Source organism: Pseudopipra pipra, chromosome 5, assembly GCF_036250125.1.
Source record: "Pseudopipra pipra isolate bDixPip1 chromosome 5, bDixPip1.hap1, whole genome shotgun sequence".
NCBI classification, from domain to species: Eukaryota; Metazoa; Chordata; class Aves; order Passeriformes; family Pipridae; genus Pseudopipra; species Pseudopipra pipra.
The window spans coordinates 48,786,035-48,807,857 of NC_087553.1; the positions used below are offsets into that span (position 1 = coordinate 48,786,035).

Below are 21,823 nucleotides of genomic sequence, written 5' to 3' on the forward strand. Positions count from 1 at the left end.
ACCTTTAAGAGCTGAGTGCTTGAGTGCCTACTTCTCTCCACTTCTCCCAGCATCTTTTTTACTAGATGGTGAACTTTTATTACCATTTATTACCAAACTACCTTTGCTCCTTACCAAGCACAGGACAGTCTCTCTATAATAATTTGCCAGTACAGGTAAGTTCAGGAAGAGTTCTTACCTGGTTTTAATACTACTTGAGAGAGGATTATATATGGAAGGAAAAAAATTATTGTCTTTACACTTACCAGAGTAAAACAGAAGAGTCACAGACTTAGTCATAACTATAGACAAACTCACAACTCCTAATCGTAATACTACATGATTGGAATGTAGATTAGACCACTTATACCTTGTTGATTTAAGGTCTGTACAGCTACTAAAAACCTTACTATCATTTGTTGCTTACTCAGGTAAGTATTATAAAACTTGCCTTTGCCAAAAATGTCTTTATGGGTGTATACATTTTTAAAGTTTTGAGAATGAAAATAAAAATAGTCATCACTCACTATATTAACAAATACTTTTAAAATAAGATATAAAATTTCTCAATAACTACTTTCTATACACACTAGTCAGAACAAAAGGGAAGGCTACAGACTACTTGTAGCAAGAAGTAATTCTGGTGAAGTTAGCTCTGCAACAGCCACTATTAACTGTAGAAAGTATGAAGACAGAGTACATGCAAAGAGAGCGTTAATGCTTTTTGACAATGCCTCCCACTGGAAGACAAACGAGCTTTAAGTAGTGTATGATCACCGAACCTATTGATTTAAACAAACATGAGAGACACAAGAAATACCAGTTCCTAAGGACAAACATGTGCTTATAACAACATTAGCAACTTGTTCATTCTTCTCCTAGCTGATACTACATCTAACTTCAAGTAAGTGCTGATCACAGAAGACGTGCTACAATAATGAGAAAAAAAAATCTCTTTACACAACAGAACAAAAACCCAGTACTGCAGGCAGTTCTAAGAACTGGTCTATAAAGAATATAAAACAAGTCATAAGTGTAGCATATACAGACTCTATGCTTATGCTTTCATTATTTCATTGTATTTGCAAAATATGATTTTTTTTCCCATCACACACGCAATAGCCACAAACATGACCCATATTATTTAGGAAAAAGAAACAGAGGGTGAGACTTCACTGAAATAATATAGTTAGTCCTGAACACCAAAAATAAAATTCTTACTTGAGTGAAGGTCATAAACAAAATTAAAACTGTTGTTAGGAAAATACCTCAAGGATACTACAACTTTTGCAGAGCCAGTCATCAGAAAGGTAGTACATTAAAAGTTAACGGTTGTAATTCAAAATTGCTTTTGAAGTATATAATTGGAATCAAGAGTTTCTCTGCAATTATTTATGAAGAGAAAGTTTTAAGTACTCTGATATTTACATTTGGCACTTAGTACTTACATAAGCAATTGACTTTTCAACAGTGCTGAACAGCCATTAGATTCTAACTTAATTAAGATCTCCAATATTTCACCTCAAGGTTTAATATAAATTGCATCGCATACCAATGACATACTAAAGTGAAACTGCTCTAGCACTTAAATGAAGATGACTAAGTTGTCATTCTCAAGCAATTTTTTTATGGCATCCACCAAAATATACTACAACATAAGTAGTTCTTGAAATGTATATATTCACATGAAAATGCCCTTTCTTAACTATTAAAAACACATCAGACTGATCTAATGAGTTATGGGGAAAAATGTCAGTGTAAATTTTAAAACTCACAAAGGGGGAAAAAGTCTGGAAAACAAATAAAACTTACTCTTCTGTCATAGTTTCATGATTCGTCAAGCCAAAGTTTGGCAAAGGATCTTCAATCTTGGGAGTCTGAGGAACATTTAAAACTGGAGTGGTCTTAGAAGCAAGAAGGGCTCTTTTTTCATCTTTCTCAAGTGCTTTTCTTTTTCCACCGTTCTGAAAATATTCTCGGCATACACTGAAAAAACAAAAAGAAAAATTCCCCAGGAAAACTGAATGCTCTTTTTGGTCATTATTATAGGTAAGACACAAACCAAAGGTTTGAGAGATACAAGTACTGTCAGCTTTTAAACAAATCTGGGTTTTACTGCAACTTTGGTAAACCAGCTTTAGAAAGGATGTGATACGCCCAACAACACATTTGAAGTCCAGTGGTGGGGTTTAGTATTTTTTTTCCCCTCAAATTAGGCCGTAAGTCACAGTTGAGTAAACAGATTCAAGACAGTTTTATCTGGATAGACCTTTAAGCAAGACAGCAGAAGTCTTGTCAGAACATCACCAGAGGGTAAACTGCAGCTGTCACCTGAGCACCACAGTTCTCCACTATGGTGCGAAGAGTTAAGTAGCTCCCCGTAAACACAGAGGATTTTGAAACATCTGTGTCTTGTCAGGCACATAATATGAGAGAAAAGAAACACAATCCAGGATTATGGGCTGACTTACATTCACCAGTTTTCAATTTTAACTGAGTTTGCCTGGGCATTTTTTGTTTTTAACTAACAGATATCTGCAGTAGCTGTATCATTGTGGAAGACTTATTTTAGCTTTCAGTTTTCCCCCATATTTCTTTCTTACAGGAATTGGAACAAAATAAACTAGTCATACTCAAAGAGAAATGTTAGCCAGTTTTAAGAAATTAACGTTTCCAAAGAAGTTAAATTACACCTGCACACTTCAACCAGTAGTCAGCATTAGGGCATGAGAAGCAAGCATTTTGTTCGAGAATAACTGAATTTCATCCAAAAAACAGAACTAGAATTGGTAACAATTTGTTGCTTTGCAATTAAAAAGCCTGACTCTCCCTTCTCAATGCAGTATTTTTAATTAGATGTACCAGCCAAGTATTTGCATGGAAAGTTTAACAGAAATAGTACTTGTTTGAATAATGTTTTCCGAACAACCCACTTTTGTGATGCTTTCTTGAAATTCATTCCATTTTCCTCTAACAAAGCTGTAGAGGTTTGAAGGAAACATTCCAGAAAACATAAATTCAAGTGTAGTATAGTAATATCTTATACAAAGCAGATTCAAGGTAACGGTATTTCAGATAATAAATTCAGGAATGGACATGTTGGTATAATGCTGCATTTAAATCACAAATTGTGACAAGGACTTAGAATACACGGGCCTTACCCAAAGTTTTTATGGTATTTTAGGCACCAAATATACACCATATAAGATGTGAAGGATAAAAAAAAAAAGTCATTGGAGTGGAGTTGCGTTAAGTTTCTTAGATGGAAACATACACAATCAGACAGGTACAGACAGAAGTCACGTTACTCCAAGACAGGTGGAAAAGAAGCACCTTGAATCAGAAATGTATAACCACAGAATCAGTAAGGTTGGAAGGGACCACAGTGAGTCATGTAGTCCTACATCCCTGCTCAAGCAGGATCATCCTAGAGCACATTGCGCAGGATTGTGTCCAGACAGTTCCTGAATATCTCCAGTGAGGGAGACTCCATGACCTCTCTGGGCAGCACAGTCACTCCCACAGTAAAGAAGTTCTTCCTCATATTCAGGTGGAACTTCCTGTGTGTCAGTTTCTGTCCATTGCCTCTTGCCCTATTGCTCAGCCCCACCGACAAGAGCCTGGCTCCATCCCTCCCTTCAGATAAAGACACTGATGAGGTCCCATCTCAGTCGTCTCTTCTCAAGGCTGAACAGGCCCAGCTCCCTCAGCCTTTCCTCAAAAGAGAGATGCTCCAGTTCAGGCTGCAATACTACCAGACATATAGACTGTAAAACCATACCAACTCCATCCATTACAGATTGCACATATGGAAAGACAACAATTCTAAAATCAACAAAGTTAAAGCAGAAGGAGCCAGTCACTTAACTTGGCAGGAAAGAGAGTTAAAAAAAATCAAGAAGCAAAAGAGAACCAAAGAAAAACACTTGAATTACTGTTGGTATGCTAATTAAAGTGTATTTTACACTATATTGGATTATTTATTTATAAGCATGTGATCAATTTAGAACTATTTAGTTCTGTATGTCATTTAGTAAAAAATGAAACTTGGAAAGAAAAATTTTTTTCCTCAATTTGTCAGCTATTGGTACCACTTCGTTAGCACCTTCCAGTCTCTTTATTTTTTATTCTAAGTCTTTTCCTTATTACATCTCTTAAACATCCAGAATCAATGGCAGTTTAAATAGTGTTATACTGCCATTGATGCTGACATATAAGCCACAACACAGTTCACAACCATGGGAGAATGTATTGGGTTTTTTCTCCACTATTCATGTTATCAATTAATTCCCTAGAAGCTGGTAAACTGCCCAGCTTAACACTTAGTGAGCTGTTGCACAGGAGAACCACCTACTCATAAAGTACAGTATAAATTCCTCTTGTCACTGACAAGGCATTGTTTCCTCATTTTTGGTACTGATGCAAAACAGTACTTTTTCCATCCTTCTATCTCTGTCCATCATGTCAACTGAGTTCTCATAATTCTGTATTCTTCTCAACTGACCTTCCTCATCTGCACACAAGACACTACCAGAATCAAACACAAGGAGAAGTATCTTCTGCTCCTTGGTTTTCCCTTGTGGACAGAGGGCAAGAGCCACAGGAAGGCCCAAGAATGGATAAAATTCTTCATGTTCAGATCCTAGTCTGCATACCAGTGCAGTACCACGAAGTACAAAAAAACCCTCCAGCCAAATCCACCCATCCAAACAGAAAAAACCCCAGGGCACAATGCACTTCATAACCACTGAGGGTTATCTCCCTTTTATGCTTTTCTGAAGGCACAGTGATTCTGGCATGATTACTGCATGTTGCCCTTTTGGCTCCTGAGCCTTCAGAGGAGCTGTCTATGTACTCCCCTTGTGGAACTGAACCACACACCCACTGTGGGCTAACAGTGAGCATGTGGGCAGGCACTGTGCTAGTAGCTAACCAGAAGTAATGCACTCTGTAGTTACCCCACAGTAACTTGTTGATGTAGTCACATGTTTAACTTCATGCCCTTTAAAAGCTGTCATTGGTCACTGGTTTTGAGTATGCAGTTATATAAGATTCTGCATTTAACAACTGTCTCAAGTAATGAACACAGCATCTCAATTATCTACAAAGAGAAAATTAAGGAATCTATTTTATAATTCTGAGAACTGATGTGGCTCCATTTTTAAATGACATTTAAACATTCAGTCTTTAATGACACAATATTAGGTCTACAATTAACGTACCTGCTTGTGAAGAATTGTGCAATGTAAATGCTACCTGAGCTGACACTTGCTACAGTTCACACAAAATGTGAAAAAAGTATTTCAGGTCTAAACTGTTTTTAAGTTTGCTGGTAGAGATTCAGGTCGGGTTTCTGGGTGAAGTGTGCAGTTCATGTTGTTGCTTTAAAAAAGAAACAAAAAACCCAAACCTGTGTATTTCCTCAATGAAACTTGTTTTCCGTAGTTCAAATATCAAATGGTAAATAACCTGTTCAACCTGAGCCCCCTGCTCTGCCATGTGGGCTGGACACGTAAAGGAGGTCTCAGTAAAAGCCAATATGAATACTTAATATTGTGTTAATACTCTCCAGCAAGAAAAGAGAAGTTTAGTTTTCAAAAAGAGTGATGACCAAACCTAAGCATTTCAATAGAATATGTAAAGAAAAAAATGAGGGTGCCATTTCCAAAAAACACTATATGAAATTTAAAAGCCGTGACAGAATTGGTAAATTAAATTAAACTAAATTAAATGGCATGGTCAACTTTTATCATGGCAAAAGGCAGTTTCTGATAGCTGTAATCAATGCTTGAGGATTTCAAGCACTCAGTTTTACTGGCTAACTGACAAAGTCTATCTCTTTCCTTCTGCTTTATAATGAGGAAAAGGCGAGTTTGACTCATGTTCCTTACAATATTTACTAACCAAAACCTAACACTGAAGATGACTTTCAGTGAGGACACAGAGAAATAACAAACTTCCCTTCAGAGCTGAAGGGAAGTCTGGACTTCCCATCATGGTTTCTGCCAGCAAAACATTTCTCCCCTCCTCCCACACGCTGAGGAACAAATTTATAAATGTCAACTGTCAGAGCTGCTAGCATGAAAAAAATAAAATTGTAAATGCTTCTACAGGTTTAACCCATCCACCTCCCAACATCCAAAGTGAAGGAAGGGAGTGTCAATTGCCCTTGTACACATTAATCATACCTATAAGAGCAGAAGTTTCCTTTGGACTGGAAAATATTTTGCGATTGTCATGCACACCCAGCTTCAGGCTAAGGAAATTCAGTATTCAACACAGGTGAGAGCAGTAGGTTTCTCAATGTAAAGTGTTATAATTTTTTATCAGTATAATTATATTTTTTTAAACTTCAAGTTGAGAAACTAGTATACAATACATTTTTCCATTTTGTTTTTGATACTTGGTCTCAGTTCTAGGGTTTTGAGACACTTTCTTTTTGAGAAATGCAACTAAATCTGTAATCAGATGTTTCTCTGGTGGTGTGTCCACCCCAAGCCAGTTTCTGGAGGAAGTATCTTTTATTATGAGAGGATTCAAAGCATTTGAAAATAGCCAGCAGTTATCATATGATCATTGCTCTAATTAGATCTAGTGTTCAACAAATAGATACGGTTTTGTCAGAACAAAACAGTCATAGAATATCTCAACTTGGAAGGCATCCACAAGGATCACTTAAGTCCAACTCTTGGCCCAGCACAGGACAGCCCCAAGAACTACACCATGTGCCTGAGAGCATCGTCCAAAAGCCTCTTCAACTATGGCAGGCTTGGGGTTGTGATCACTTCCTAGGGAGCCTGTTCTAGTGCCCAACCACCCTCTGGGTGAAAAATCTTTTCCTAATATCCAATCTAAATCTCCCCTGACACAGCTTCATGACATTCCCTCAGGTCCTGTCACTGGTCATCACAGAGATCAGTGCCTGTCTCTCCTCTTCCCTTCACGAGGAAGTTGTAGACTGCTATGAGGTCTCCCTTCAGTCTCTTCTCCTCCAGGCTGAACAGACCAAGTGACCTCAGCTGCTCCTCATCCGCTTCCCTCAGGGCCTTTCACCATCTTCGACCTCCTTTGGATGCTCTCCAATAGCTTTATATCTTTCCTATATTGTGGCTCCCAAAAATGCACACAATATTCAAGGTGAGGCTGCACCAGTGCAGAGCAGAACAGGACAATCCCCTCCCTCAACTGGCTGGTGATGCTTTGCCTGATGCCCCCCAGGACATGGTTGGCCCTCCTGGCTGCCAGGGCACTGCTGACTCATCTTCAACTTGCCATTGACCAGGACCCCTAGGTCCCTTTCTGCAGTGCTGCTCTCCAGTCTCTCGTTCCCCAGTCTGTACAGACATCTAGGATTGCCCCATCCCAGGTGCAGAATCCAGCACTTGTCTTTGTTAAACCTCATACAGTTGGTGATTTCCCAGCCTCTAATTGTTGTGGTCTCTCTGAAGGGCCTCTCTTCCTTCAAGGGAGTCAACACCTCCTCCCAATTTAGTATCTGTACACTACAGTATCACTGGCAAACGATGTGTTTCACCGCAAAAATTAAGACTGTCATACAAATGTGAACACTGAACGCTGTCTTTTCCTATTTTAAATGGTTTCCCTCCTCCTGTTTATGCCACCTCCCTCTTAATTCCATTCTCCTAAAAGTGAATTGCTTGAATAACTGCGTTCATCAAAAAACCTGCAAAACAGCGTTTAAGGGGCTTGCAAACATTCATTCATTCAATCTTTCAAACCAAAGATGATCAGCTTTCCTAGTAGAGACCTGTTATTCTCAAAGATCCTGTATGAGATTACTTAGCCTTCCCCCCTTCTGAGATTACTTAGCCTTCCCCCCTTCTTTTGACTAGACAGGTCCAGTTTCTAGAAAAGAACCCTAAGGCTTTTGTGGAAAAAATTAGAAGATTTTTCATAATTTCTTTATCATTCTTGGAGTTGAGCTGCTGTTTGTTGTTTTTTAAATGCAGTGGCCAAGGTGATATTTTGTCTAAGAGCAAAGCTAAATAAAGTCAAAGCAATACTTTACATATCTTGTTGACAATCTCATCCATACCCTCCAGTGTGATATTTGCCTTTATTGCAAAAGCATCCCATGAGTGCTTCATATTCAGTTTGTGGCCTGTTACAGAATTCAAATAGCTTTTCAAAAGACTGACACAACCAATTATTCCCTGGCCTGTATTTCTACAGCTGATAATGTTTAATATAGTTGATAACATTTAGTATAGTTAACAACAGTGTTAATTTTAATTCTGCTCTTAGAGTGACAATTCCTTTCTCTTTGCAAATTTACAAATTTAATAAATGAACTTTATTCTAGCAGACTTCTAATAAAAGTATTGATTAGTTATGGATACAGAGCAGACACTAGCAGACTCCTTCTCAGTAAATCACATTTTAAGATAAGCTCCTCATATCTGTTCTCTGCAAATTCTTCCAAACAGTTCTGCATTCACCTGACACTAATTTCAACAGAACCATATTTCTTTGCTCACAAAACAGTCAAAAGAGTTTTTTGAAAAAATATAGGTCTAGATAATGTTTTGTCATGATAGCAAAAAATAAAATCTGCACTTCTAACTATTTAAAAAAACAGTCAAGTCAACACAAGTCTTAACACTGATGCAAAAGCAACAGAAAGAAGCAAACCTGCTGGTCTAGCTCATTTTGTTCTAACTAGAACCAGAATAGGCTGGTATTCACTGTCCACACAAATGTTCATCAGCCTACCTATGCCAGCAAAAATTAAGAGTTAGGACAATTAGTTAGGGTAAGCACCATCTTACTCTTTTCTTCATTTTGTGTTGTAATACAAATGAAAGAGCATCAGAAGTGTTAATTTGCAAATACCATTTGCTATTTGCAATTTTCTAAATATATAAAAAGAAAGGAAGGAAAGAACAGTTGAGTGTTGCTCAGGCTTTTTACACCACTGCTCAGGGGATCATTAACCTGGATCTGGAAGTGGATGAAGTTTTAATCGCTCTTCTGCTGTCTCTCTCCCCAGTTCACAGTTCTACAATGTTGCTTTGAAACAAATAAAACTGGCCCCATACCACTCAGCATATGGCCACCAGCACAGTGGTGCACATGTACTGCTTTCTATCTTTTACAGTTCCTAGAGTCTGGATATGTGCTTCTTTAAATCAAAACTAAAGAGGTAAAATAATAAGTTTTATGTCATCTGGTTTAAGAAGCAATGTCAGAATTTTTCTAGTATCTTCAACTAAATAGTTAGAAAGACTTTTGAAAGGAGAACTCGGCAACAAAACTGTTATTCTTGATCCTGAGAAGTACACATAGCTTCTCTAGTTGTTATTCTGCCCTCTCTGATTTATTTTATCAGACGCTAAGAGAATATAAGGAAAATGAAGGAAAGAAAAAACCCACAGTCTTTTGTGCTCTTTCTTTTTTTTTTTTTTTTTTACTTCTCAGTTTCAGATCTCTGAAAAGATATTCCTTCAAATTAAAACAAAACTCAAGTCTCTCCTTTCTTCAGCACGGATACACTGGTGGTTCCAAATTATTTTCAGTATTTCAGTCCCAAATTAAAATTCATCTAATATAAAACAGCTATCTTCCTGCTGTCATGGTGACACAGTAATAAGCATTGAGCAAAAGCTTTCACTGAAGTCTCATGTAAGTTCTTTTGCGTGCAATTATGCAATCAGGCACAAGGAAGAGTAACAACAAGGGGACCTGCCACCTGTCTGGCACACCTCTTGGCCCTGTGAGAAGGAACAAAATATTGCAGAACACTAAGTCAATCTGGTATGTTCTGGTATTTAGCAACCCAGGCCTCGGTTTATGCTGAGACAGAAATGAAAAATACCCCTCTCTTTCTGCTGATGTAAAAACTCCTGACCCCTTGACTTGGCAAACTGAAATTACACGCTTTACCTGAAGCTTTACACTAAGAGAGCATTTTAGTGTCTCTTAATGGGTGAATTCTCTTCTTTATACAAGCTCAGGCTGCAAGGCCCAAACTGGACACTTATTTAAATGTTTACTTTGTAAATGATCTATAACAGAAACCAAGTGAGAGCCCAAAACCTTCAATACACAGGCCATCAGCTGTCCTCCTCTGTCCACAAAGAACATTATCCTGTCCTACAGGGTAACTGACAAGTTTGCCACATGCTGAGGGAATACTGCTTAGCTGAAATTAAAGTGCACGCAGCCCTATTGAAAAAAGTTTCACACATTACATGACAATCAAATTGCAAGAAAATATCAAGCAATATTCCACAGAATCTGCCCTGGGTCCAGTACAACTAGTTTTTTCACAGATAACCTGATCTGCGGGTCAGTTCCAGTTCCTTAAGGGATCTGAGAATGACGCTAAACCAGGGCAGGGTGTGGGGAAAACACTGCAAGAAATTACAGTACTAGAATTCAGTATGATTCAAGAAAGTGTAATGTAAAAAAGAGAAATACAAGTATCAGCATTTCCACAGAAGTAATGAATAGCACAAATACAAAAAAACAACTAGCAACTGAGGAAGCCTGCAACAGAAACAGGCAGTTGGGGATCACAAGTGATCATAAATCAATGCTCTGCCAACTAAAAAAAACCCAAACAAAACAAGCAAACAGAACCCAAAACACCACCAACAAAAATACCAAAATCCCACCAAACAAGATCAACAGCATAAACAAGAGTTTATTACATCATCAATAAAATCTGTTTATTTTATTTATCCCTGACAAGGCCATTGAAATGCTCTGTCCATTTTTAGGCATAGTTCTTTATAACCGAATCACCTCTCTTGTAATTGGGATAAAGATACATAAAGCATGTCCAGAAAGGGGTCTATAAAGAAACACTTATCTGCGGTGGGTTATATCCAAGCTAAAGGATGAAAGTAAGTACAGGAATGGTTTTCATATATGTAAGAGTCTATGGCAGGAAAAAAAATCCCCTAGCTTGTTATTACTTGCTCCATTTCCAGAAGCCACAGAACAGCTCAAGTTGCCACCAAGGTGTACTCTAGATCAACTGTTTCACAGTCAATCACCTCTCCTTTCTGTTTTATGGGCTCAAGGGAATTTAAATTTAATGATATCACACCTGCTATTCTTTGCTGCCTTTTACTCAGCACTTTGAAACACTCACCTGTAGGACCTACAGACTGGCACGCAAGATTACTTTTCCCTTTTCTGAAGTCATTTGCAAAGGCAGGACCACTGAAAAATTCTCTTCCCATTAAAATTTCAACAGCATTTTGTTTTATTCTGCTGTACAGATTCTATACTACGTCTTGGATGCCAGCAATTCTGAATGACTAACATTTCTCCTCTTTTAAGAATTTATTTTCCTCAAGGATTGAAATAGTTTACCTTCTCATTTCATTACTTCACAATTCGGATAGCCTAACAAAAATTAGATGCTTATGACTAATAGGAATTTTGAAGTTTTAAATACATTTGAAACAAGTTTCATGGTGGTTAAAGTCTGTTGCAGGAGATTAAGAATCGAAAACTAAGTACCAGAGATTTACATCTAGAGATCAAGCACTATTATATGCACCTATTATATCAAACCAAAACCCTGAAAATTAAACTTGAGCTACACTCAACACGTTTACCCAGTTTAGGTTGAAAAGCATGGAAAATTAACTCACAGGATTACTTGCAAACAGCTTCAGTATGTCAGGAAAAAAAACCTGTTTGTTGAAAATATTGCAAAAAAGATCACCTCATAACAGAACACTTCATAAGCTATTTCCTTAGCAAGTTGGAACACTAAGAAGGTATTGGTTTTAGGAAGAAATAAATAATGAACATGTTATAGAACAAATCTAAAATACTGGCAAAAAAGCAAAAAAATTTAAGTTTTGTATTATAAATAATTGCAAGTAGAAGAGTGCAATTGTGTGTTTCAAATACATTAAGATTTACCTGCAACACCATTCAATTCGGCCTTCCCCTTCACAAGTTTTTGCCCAGTGATTATCTGCAAGGTTTTTCATTGCCACAGCATATTCACACAGAGTTTCCTCATCCTCACAGTGTTCACGCCAGATCTTATCAAAGTCTCCCACTAAACAAAACAAAACAAAAAAAATGCACATCAGATACAAAGTCTCTCATTATCTCCATGACAAAGTCCCCATCTTCCAGTGAAAAACTTACATAATGCACCAAGAGATTAGTTTACCTGCTCATAACAAAAAACAAGGTCCTCTTTCTCTAGTCAAACACAAAATTCCAAGTTTTGGAGCAGGAAGGGGCTATCGGGTACTTGGGAAACTAGAAATATTATCAGTACACAGATTTTGTTCAGCTTGTTCTCTGAAATTAAAGTCCCTGGGAAGTTTCGCTTTCAGGTTTCTGTGCATGAGCATTAACATGACAAACATTATAGAAACAAACGACTGAAAGGTTTTTTACTAACATTCATGCCCATGGCAAATACTGTGATATTACATGAAAAAGTCACAAAAATAAAGTTTAACCCAGAATACAGATTTCTTTGGATACACTGGAAAAGAAATTCAAGTTTTCATTGATTTCTGTCTAATCAAGCCAGGCCCAGTGAAATAGCTTCTAGGGGACAATACTGAAGAATCAAACTATGACCAGGAAATCACAGACAAACTCATCTGCAGATCTCTAGGGACAGATTTATTTCCAAGCTCGTTCACATGCTGAAAAGAAGTCTTGCAGACTAAGTTCTGGCACTTTAAAGTAATCAAACATGATGATTTTCCTTCTTTTGCTGCTAAGTATCCACTTCTAGCCTGCTTTACATAATGTACTGCTAAACAAAAACAAGACAAATGCTGGTAGTGGCTAGCCACAATTCTTATTGTGCTTTCTACAGCATGTAAACCCTTGGTGTACCTTACTAAAAGCGTGTTCCTGCTCTAAGAAAGAAAAATACATGTTCGCTAGTATGATGTTCACTAATTTGTTTTGTGTTTCTTAATCATAAACGTGTTTATGTCAATCTGTAGAATAAAAATTATGTATCGATTTTGCACCTACAAGCTAATACAGCTGAAAATAAGTCTTCAAGAGTACAACTGTACTTTAAGCTTTGATGTGGACAACCAACACACTTCACAACACGGTTCCGGAACCAGTTTTTGTAGCACCTTTATATTAGAAGGTAATACTTTGAAAGTGTATCAGCCATAAACTAACAATTAATGTCTATTAAAGCCTGAAAGTAGCTTACGGTAGGACCTGTCCTCATATCAGCAAGAGATTTCTGTTTCTAACCCACTTATGGTAGTTTCTTTGATGTGCTTTGTTTCAATTAGCAGTAACTAATGAATTTCTTCCAGTGATAACCTTTTTATTTTTTCCCCCCTATGCAAAGCAGTAACAAACCTCACCTCATCTGTCCTCCACTTACAGAAAGACTGGCTATGATGGACAAGTATAGACGTATTACTTAAAAGATTAAAACCAATCATCCAGGTTACTCCCTATTTAAGTTTGATTTAGGGATGTCATAGCAATTTTCTCTTAAAAAATAATCATACAGCACACTTGTATAATCAAAATGAGTCAAGTTTAAAATTATGTGGTTTTATTCCCTTGTGTGAGATGGCAGTTGAGATGGGAGTGGCTACGATTTAGTTTTATCAAAACAGGGAAGCTATGCAAGAAATCAGGTACTCTGCCTGCTATTCAACAAGCATATACAAGACAGTTATTGCAATGGACAAAAAAAAAGAAAAAAGTATAACACTGAATAGCATCCCTCATTATTTCCCAAATGATCCAAGTTCAGAGATATGCTTTATACAAAAAGGTATCAGCAAGCTGACCACCAGAGCAGAGAAAACACCCACGTCACAGGCAGGCCCCCACAGCAGTTTCTGCTAAAACCTGTGGGCCACTTTTCCAGAGCTTTCAGGAGAGTCTTATGTACAAACAATCATGCAGAACAGAACATACTGTACTGAGAAAAGAGAGCAGAAAACAGCCTACCAGCAAAGGAGGCAAAACAAGTACAACTCTGAGGAATCTGTATTAATCTATATTTCTCGTGTCATTGAAGTGCAGAATCTATACAGCACCAAGCCAGAAAGCACTAGCCAAGTTCAAAGTAATTCTCCATAGCCAATTAATTCTGGTGCAAGTTAGATATTGTCATAGTTTCTTTGACACAATACTTTGAATCTTATTGAATGCTCCAGATAATTGTGAAATGCTTGAATGATCTGCACCTGCTAAAGATTTGTTTGAAGAATACATGGCTAATTAGAAAGTAAAAAGTAAATGAATGAAGACTTATTGAAGGAAAATACCACAAATACAGAATCCAAAGTTTAATACTATTCAGTATGTCATCTGGTCTATTCTTAAGCGATTATTCTATTGCCAAATACCCCTTTTCCTTAACATTAAAAAATAAGACAGATGGGAAAGAAGAAATATGCAAAAACAAGATGTTCTTAACTAGCCAGTCCTTACTTACAGCAAAGTAGTGATGTCTCGTAACACCGAATCCTGCTCTCATAGCAGCTCTTACTTCCTTCTGAACAAGGCATAGATTTGCACCTCTCCCTCAAAGTCAGACAAGGGTCAAAAGCATCCACATATAAAAGATCTTAAATTTAGATATACAGCAACAGACCCAAAGCTGACAGACAGCAGGCTGGGACATGATCTTTGGGTTACAACAGAGCTGCCTATGACAGTAACAGCTTCTTGGCTCTGGGCTGACAAGAAAATAAAACTGAATTATATGAATGATATAGGATATAGAGTAGAATGATTTAGGAGAGAGATGCAGAACAAAACTGAAAAATTCATCACGAAGTAATCTCATCACACATCCTATATCAAGTCAATTCTGTGTGCACTTCTGGTTTATCTTCATTTACCAATACAGAGATACAGAAAATGGCTATGTGAGGCAGATATGGCACAACTTTTGTATAAGGAACACTTAAATAGAAGAAAGAAGAATATAGGTGAAAGCAGGAGAGGACAGACCTCCACAAGATCACAGCTGACAGGAAATGTAAATATGGAGCAACTGTCTGGTTGTTCTAAGAGTAGGAGACATTCAGAAAGAGCAGCTTAAAAGCAAAAAAAAAAAAGTTATTTCCTCATAAAATGTATAATTGAGTTTAAAGTCCATGCAGCTGGGCAAACTATGAGAAGAAAATCCATGACAAACTCCATATTGAAGATGCAATTTCTACCTCAGGACCTCCTAGACCATGAAATCACTCAAAGATAGAATGGTAAGCAAGCACACAGTGATAATCCAGCAGCACTTCTCACTTACTCTTGCCTAAGCATCTGCTGTCGACCCACTGTCAATACTGACTTATATGATGCCCATTTCTCTGCCCTTTCATGAAGAGAAGCTCCAAAAACAACTGCAGATAAAAGGGTTATCTTAAAACACTGGCACCATTGTGCTGGGACTTTCAAAAAGAGTCTGAAGTCAAGCTTCCCTTGAGCAAGCAGAATGGGAGTGGATTTTTTTTTTGGGTTTTTTGCCCCCATTATTTTCCAGGGTGAGCTTTGAGAAGACACAAATGGGCATATAAGATTCACAGAAGCCTTAAATCCAGAATCATGCTCCAATACAGAGTTGAAAATGCAAATAATCCTTCCTATCTCTTGAGATTTTAAGTGACTACAATAGGTCTTGCAGGATCCAATTTCAAACTGATACCTAGAACACATAAAAGCTATGTATTGATTTTTTTAATCAATACATTACAATGCACTGTGTATTAATTTTTACAGCAATACATTATAATCCATGTGCAAATACTGCATTAACTCTACTAGAGTTAAACAGTTATTTATGAATCAATAAATTCTTGCTTGTATAACCAAAAAGGCAGTAAAATAAACAGGAAGGTTTCACTACAAAACTAACAGTTACTAGAAAAATAAGATAAATAAAATCTTCTGTTAAGCAATCAGTAACACTGCAAATAAAATAGCAATTTGTGGTAGGCTAATGTAATGGAATAAAAAGTCTTGCATCATTGATCACATCTTAAAGTTAATACTTGATTTTGTGTATTAATTTTTCATCTCACATATTCATGACCATATCATAATATAAAGGCGACTCAACACTCTTATTGTGCGCCCAGAGATCACCTTTTAGGCAATTTAAAACCTCTTTTGAGCACTGAATTTTCAGAGATCTTCATACAGCTCAGATCCAGTTATGCCAGTGTTCAGCTGAAAAGTTTGACTGGTAAACCTAGGTCATAACAGGAGTTTCACAAACTCAAATCACTACAGTGACGTTATTCTAAAGTTATTTAATATTTGCTCAACTTTATCCAGAATTATCTAGAAAATAAATAAATTACCTACTTTTCACCTTGAAGATGAACTATTCCTTTAAAAACAAGAAAGGCCAAAGCCCACTGCTTCCAAGAATTCTGTCAGTGAACAACTGACTGACCAACTTGTTCTCTGTAGCACACCCTTTTCTAAGGTAGTAACAAAAATCTAATACTATTTACCTAGAACAGATGAATCCATCTAAGTAATTTCCACCCACATTAATATTGCCTGCAGAATAGCCAAGTCATAACCCTGAACTCTCCCACAGAGTAATCAGCAGTTGCTGAATACTGTCACAGAGAGAACAGGTCAGGCACATAGAAGTTATTTTTCAATTATGAGATAATTTTAATTGTGGGTAACAGCAACAGAGACCTAACGTTAGCTGTAAGTTTCAGCAACTGAAAACATTTCTAATAGAGAAGAATCATACAAGATTGGTAAGAACTCCCCTCATTCCACATTTATTTACAAGGTCTCATCAAAGCTCCCTAGAACAATGTGAGAAGACCATTCTTGATGGGATAATCCTACACCATAATTCTTCTCTCCAGGAAGTCTATTATCAAGAACAAAAAAATACATCTTTCTTCCATCCCATTTTTTAAAAAAATTATTTTTAAAAGACACTTATTTGTAGAGTGTTAAACTGAACTGTCATTTAAGGTATGCTTATGAAGTTAACAGAAAAATTAATTAGTCCATTATTCTCCAACTTCTGACAGAACAAATCATATCAGTTGGCATTTTTAACAAAACACAACCCTCTGTAACATAAAGGAAATAGAGCTCAGTTTTGCTGAAGTCAGTATTTTTCATTTTGGAATGGGATAAAACCCCAAACAACTAATCTGAATAATTTTGTTTTATCAAGCAATAAAATAGTTGTCATATAGAGTTATAAAAGTATTATCTGCACCCACAAGAAGAGATGTATAATTACTATTTTCCTTAATTTCATTGGTACTCTTCAAAAAACAGTGCTGCCATCTCTGAAAATCTCAAAACTAAGCACAAAATACTTCATTCATCACCAAATAAACTTCGCATCCCAAAATTTAACTGACATTGTGCATTTAAGCCTTCATGTACACACAGTGCAGGTTTAGATATTAAGCAACAACTTCCTCCAAAAGAAACATTACTTTAGCACTTGAGAAAAAGTGGGATTAGAACTGCCTTTATTTCCTTTTGGAAAACTAAAATGTTCCGAATTCAAGGTAGCTGTAATTGAGTCAAAAAAAAAAAAAAAAAAAAGAGACCAAACAAGGGTTTAAGGGTCTGAAGCCTTGGCAAATACAAATAATGTAAAAAACCAGATTCAATCCATTCCTTTTTCAATACTTCCATTTGCAGCAAATTGCCTTCCTATTTTCTTCTCTACCGGAGCTTTGAAGGCTCTGGTAGAAGAGAAAATAAGGTCAATACATTGACTACCAATGAAAGACAGAAGCAAAACTGACATGTTAATATTTGTATAATAGTTATTAATGTTAATAATAAATTAATAAAAATAAATCTTGCTCATTGTAAAAAAGCAAACCTATCACAAAACTAACACATGTCCATGACAATACTGGATACCTTCTGGATAACTGGATGACAGGCTGCTGGCCATAGCAATGCTTAGCAAAATATCTGAGTTTTCTTTTTTGTTGTTGGTAATGCACTGCAGAACGAAAAAATTCATCTCATTTTCAGTCTCTTAAGACCACCTCTCACTTGCTGGAAACAGTAAACTAGCTTCTACAACATATTAAACAGTAAATGGGAAAAGCAATCTTACACTGTTCACTAGGCTAAAGCTGAAATTAACTTTCTATGAATATCTGATAAAATTTCCTCATTAACCTTGTCAGTTGAAATTTAGCTGTACTACTAATGTATGGATGCAGTGGCAATGATAAGAAAAATTAATTATATGAAGAGTATCAGCAATTATACCTTCATAATTTTCAGTATATACAAGATAAACTAAAAGCATATCCAGCATTCCTTGTGAAAGACATTAGGCATTTTTGGCTTCAGTGTTTTCCAGTTTTACACATCTATGTACAGAACATGAACTTCAACTTGGACGACGTTCAAGCAATCAGAGCTAATATTTTCCTTCTCTTGTCTGACTAGTATTTGTTTCATATTTCTCAGGATTTACCTGAAATACTTCAGAATAAAATATTTTAAAAACCTGAAGTGTAAGAATCTAATTTTCTCTGTCTATGTTCCCTCTGCTTACATAGAAAGGGTTCATTTGACCAAACGTGGATTTTTACATTTGACCTGTTAGATAAACCTCCTATCCATCTGTTTACGCTGAACAGACTCAGAGGGCGCAATTCATGTGATATTTCAGCATCTAAGGGGGTCAGCTTAGATCACCCTGAAGACTGATCTGTGTCTCTGATCTGCTACAAGTCTCTGATGGCTGTCACACAAACGCTGAGGAGCTTGTTTGTGATAGTTTAAGCAATTACTGCCCCCAGGTGTTGGATCTGCTCTGCTGGAAACTTCACTCTCCTCTTCCCCAGGCCTGACTTTGTGGGATGGAATATGAGCTCACCATAACACCACCAATGAGGAGATGAACACTTTTAACAGAAACGACTGAATTTGGAAATTTGTACAAATGCAGGAGCAAAAATTGGAAGCAGTTGATGCATAGGTACAGATTTCATTATGCTGATGCTGCAATAGGAACACAAACTTCCCTACTAGGGCAATAAAGGAGCAGGGAAGAAGGTGACATATACCTGTTTGTTCAGTGGGTGCAAGCTTGTGTTGCAGCCAGTGCTTTTTCAAATTTATGGGCTAACTAAATTATAGCAATAATTAAATCCTGCAAAAAGTAAAATATTATGGGATTTCTAATGAAAGCTTCCACGCAAAACTGTGGTGTGCAAACTTCAAAGGCAATCAAACCTCATGTCATAAAATGATATCAATTTTCATTTTAATTAAATAAAATTTAGTTTCTATTAGTTGAAAATGGAACAGTTAGTATTACAAAATGTCTTCTTCTTCTTCCAAGAAATTAATGCAAATGAGGAAACACAACTTGAGATCTTGAAAACATAGGTTTATTTCTACTGTAAAGCAGTTATATTTAGAAAAAAGGACTAACAACTCTAAACTTATCCTGTAGAGTTCAATGATAAAGTTTTCCTGTCCTGTGAAAAATGACACCATTTCAGAATCTTTCACATAGGGAAGAACTTAAGCTCTCTCAAGGTTTTTCATGAAAAACACGAGAGACGAAGACTCCATGAAGCAACTGACTTCAGACCAACTCTTCTGTCTAAATGTCTAAACCACATCTATTCAGGCTACATATTATCATCAGGCAGGGTCCTTAAATTCTTCCTTATTTTCTGAATTTGAAAAACCTTTAAGAAAGTTGTTATCTACTTTGATGAGTTTCAACAAATCTTTTAAGGAATCAAACTACTATCTAGAAATGCTTCTGCTAGTTTCTGTGATATTGTAACTAGTAACATGGCAAACACCAATTCTGTGTGATTCTTTAAGCCTGAACAGCCTTAACAGGTGCATGTAAGGAGAAATTAACTGTTTTGGTGAACATACAGGAAAATATGTCATAAAATACCTTTACAGACACCTCCGCAATTTTTTCCACTTGGACTCAACATGGGATTTTGAGGGAGAAGTACAGGGTCTTGCAAATCATCTTTCAGACTACACACAAAACCATCTATAACTGAGGGTCATGTTGCAGAGAAAATGTTACTTGATAAATACAGCTCTGCATGACTAAGGTAATAAACAACTAAGAGAAAAACAGGATGCCTCTGTATCAGGAGAAGGGATTTTTATCCCAGTAAAAATTAAACCTACTTGGCTACTACAAGCAATTGGAAACAAACATACATCACATAGCAGATGTTCAGTAGATCTCGTGTAGTTCCTTATGAACCATTAAATCTGCTTTTACAAGTCTATCTGTCAGGCTCGACAGACATCAGACTACATGCAATATATGAAACATCCATGCATTTATGCAACCAACACAACATGCTCCAGCCCATGGCTACAGGTGCCCAAAAGATGCATAGAGGAAAACTGTAAAATTTGGGGTCACCCGTGATACAAAGCAACAGAACCAAGTTGAAGAGACTAAAGTACTCGTCACACAGTAGAAAAACTAAAATTAAGAAAACAAAAACATGCACTTCAATGCAAACTTAAAAGCATTTCAGCTTCACCATTTCAAAGATGGTAAATGCTTGTCCCAAAGACACTGGCATGCTCTGGGACTATGATATGACATGAGTCACAGTACAGAAGTACATAAAAAACACACGATACTTACTAGCAGAAGCAATTCAACAAGTGCAGAAAGTAAAAAACAAGCCAAGGTTCAGTTTTGATCAATCTCAAGAGTTAGTTTTTAACCAGAAAAAACAACAAAAAAAAAATCAAACCCTTTAGATGACATGATGCTGACTAAACTGTAGCAATTCCTTAGTAACAGCAAAAAAATTGCTGTGATGCATCCCTAGTTAAGAAATATTGCTCTTGCACTTTGACAAGTATGCAACTTCTTCAAAAACATGTTAGCTTGCAGTTTTGGACCACACTGTTGCTTTTCCACTGGTTCATCTTCAAAAGAGGTGAACCAATGCTGAAATGAAACAAAATTATAGCAATGGTGACAGTTATAAGCAACTCAGATAATACACTAGCTTACCTTTTACAATTGTCCATTAAAACACAAACCTTGCTAACATCAGCAAGGTAAATGAATTCTCAAAGAAATCAGCTTATTAAAATCAAGCCTGTATAACTTCTATTAACACACATCTCAGTGTCTCAAGGACGCATCTAACGCAACACTTCTAAGAGAAGACAATAACTTAAGATCATATTACAATATCAAGGGCTTTCTTAGACATATCTATCCTGTGCAAAATAATAATGTAGCTTTCAGAAGGATACTCAACATGCTTTTTCATCTACCAACAAAACTAATATGTGATTCTATTTTAGTTCCTACAAACAACTGAAGTCCATGCAACAGCAATTTTGCATGTTTGCTTATCTAGACAAAATGGAAACTAGCTCACAGAACTCTAGTAAATGTAAGAAGAGGCAGAGAGAGTTAAAAAAAAAAGGAAAAAAGAAGACAATACAAGATTCTGGAATAATACAGAAAAATGCTTTTGCTTCATAAAGAGGTGAGTGCACTACACTGTGGAGTCAAGACACTTTCCTTGTGTAATGAGCTGTAAGCACATAAGCAAGGATGTGGGTGTTTTCTCTTTGCTTTTTCATATCCAAGTTATAATTCAAACTGTACTGAGAAATTACAGATTATTTTTTGATTTTTTACTTTGCTTTAGCAAACTGCCATCTTTGATTTTTTCAAGCTAAGTTACTTGCCAGTCAGTGTCACCGAGTATTACAGAAAAAAAAATCCAAGAAAAGATCCTTCAGAGGTAAAGCATGTCCTAGTATTACAATTTCAGAATGGCACTAAGGGCTTTTAAGAAGGAGATTCTCAGATCTGCTTTTAGAAGCATAGAGAGATGTAGGGAGAAAA

At 36.6% G+C, this 21,823-nt stretch overlaps 1 protein-coding gene across 1 annotated transcript in view; it reads right to left on the reverse strand.

The window, feature by feature from the left end:
- BMT2 (base methyltransferase of 25S rRNA 2 homolog) overlaps positions 1-21,823 on the reverse strand; it is a 36,768-nt gene that overhangs the window by 13,151 nt on the left and 1,794 nt on the right. Inside the window, 2 exon segments of the mRNA XM_064655996.1 lie at positions 1,792-1,965; positions 11,884-12,025. Of these exon segments, the coding sequence (XP_064512066.1) occupies positions 1,792-1,965; positions 11,884-12,025 (316 nt within the window).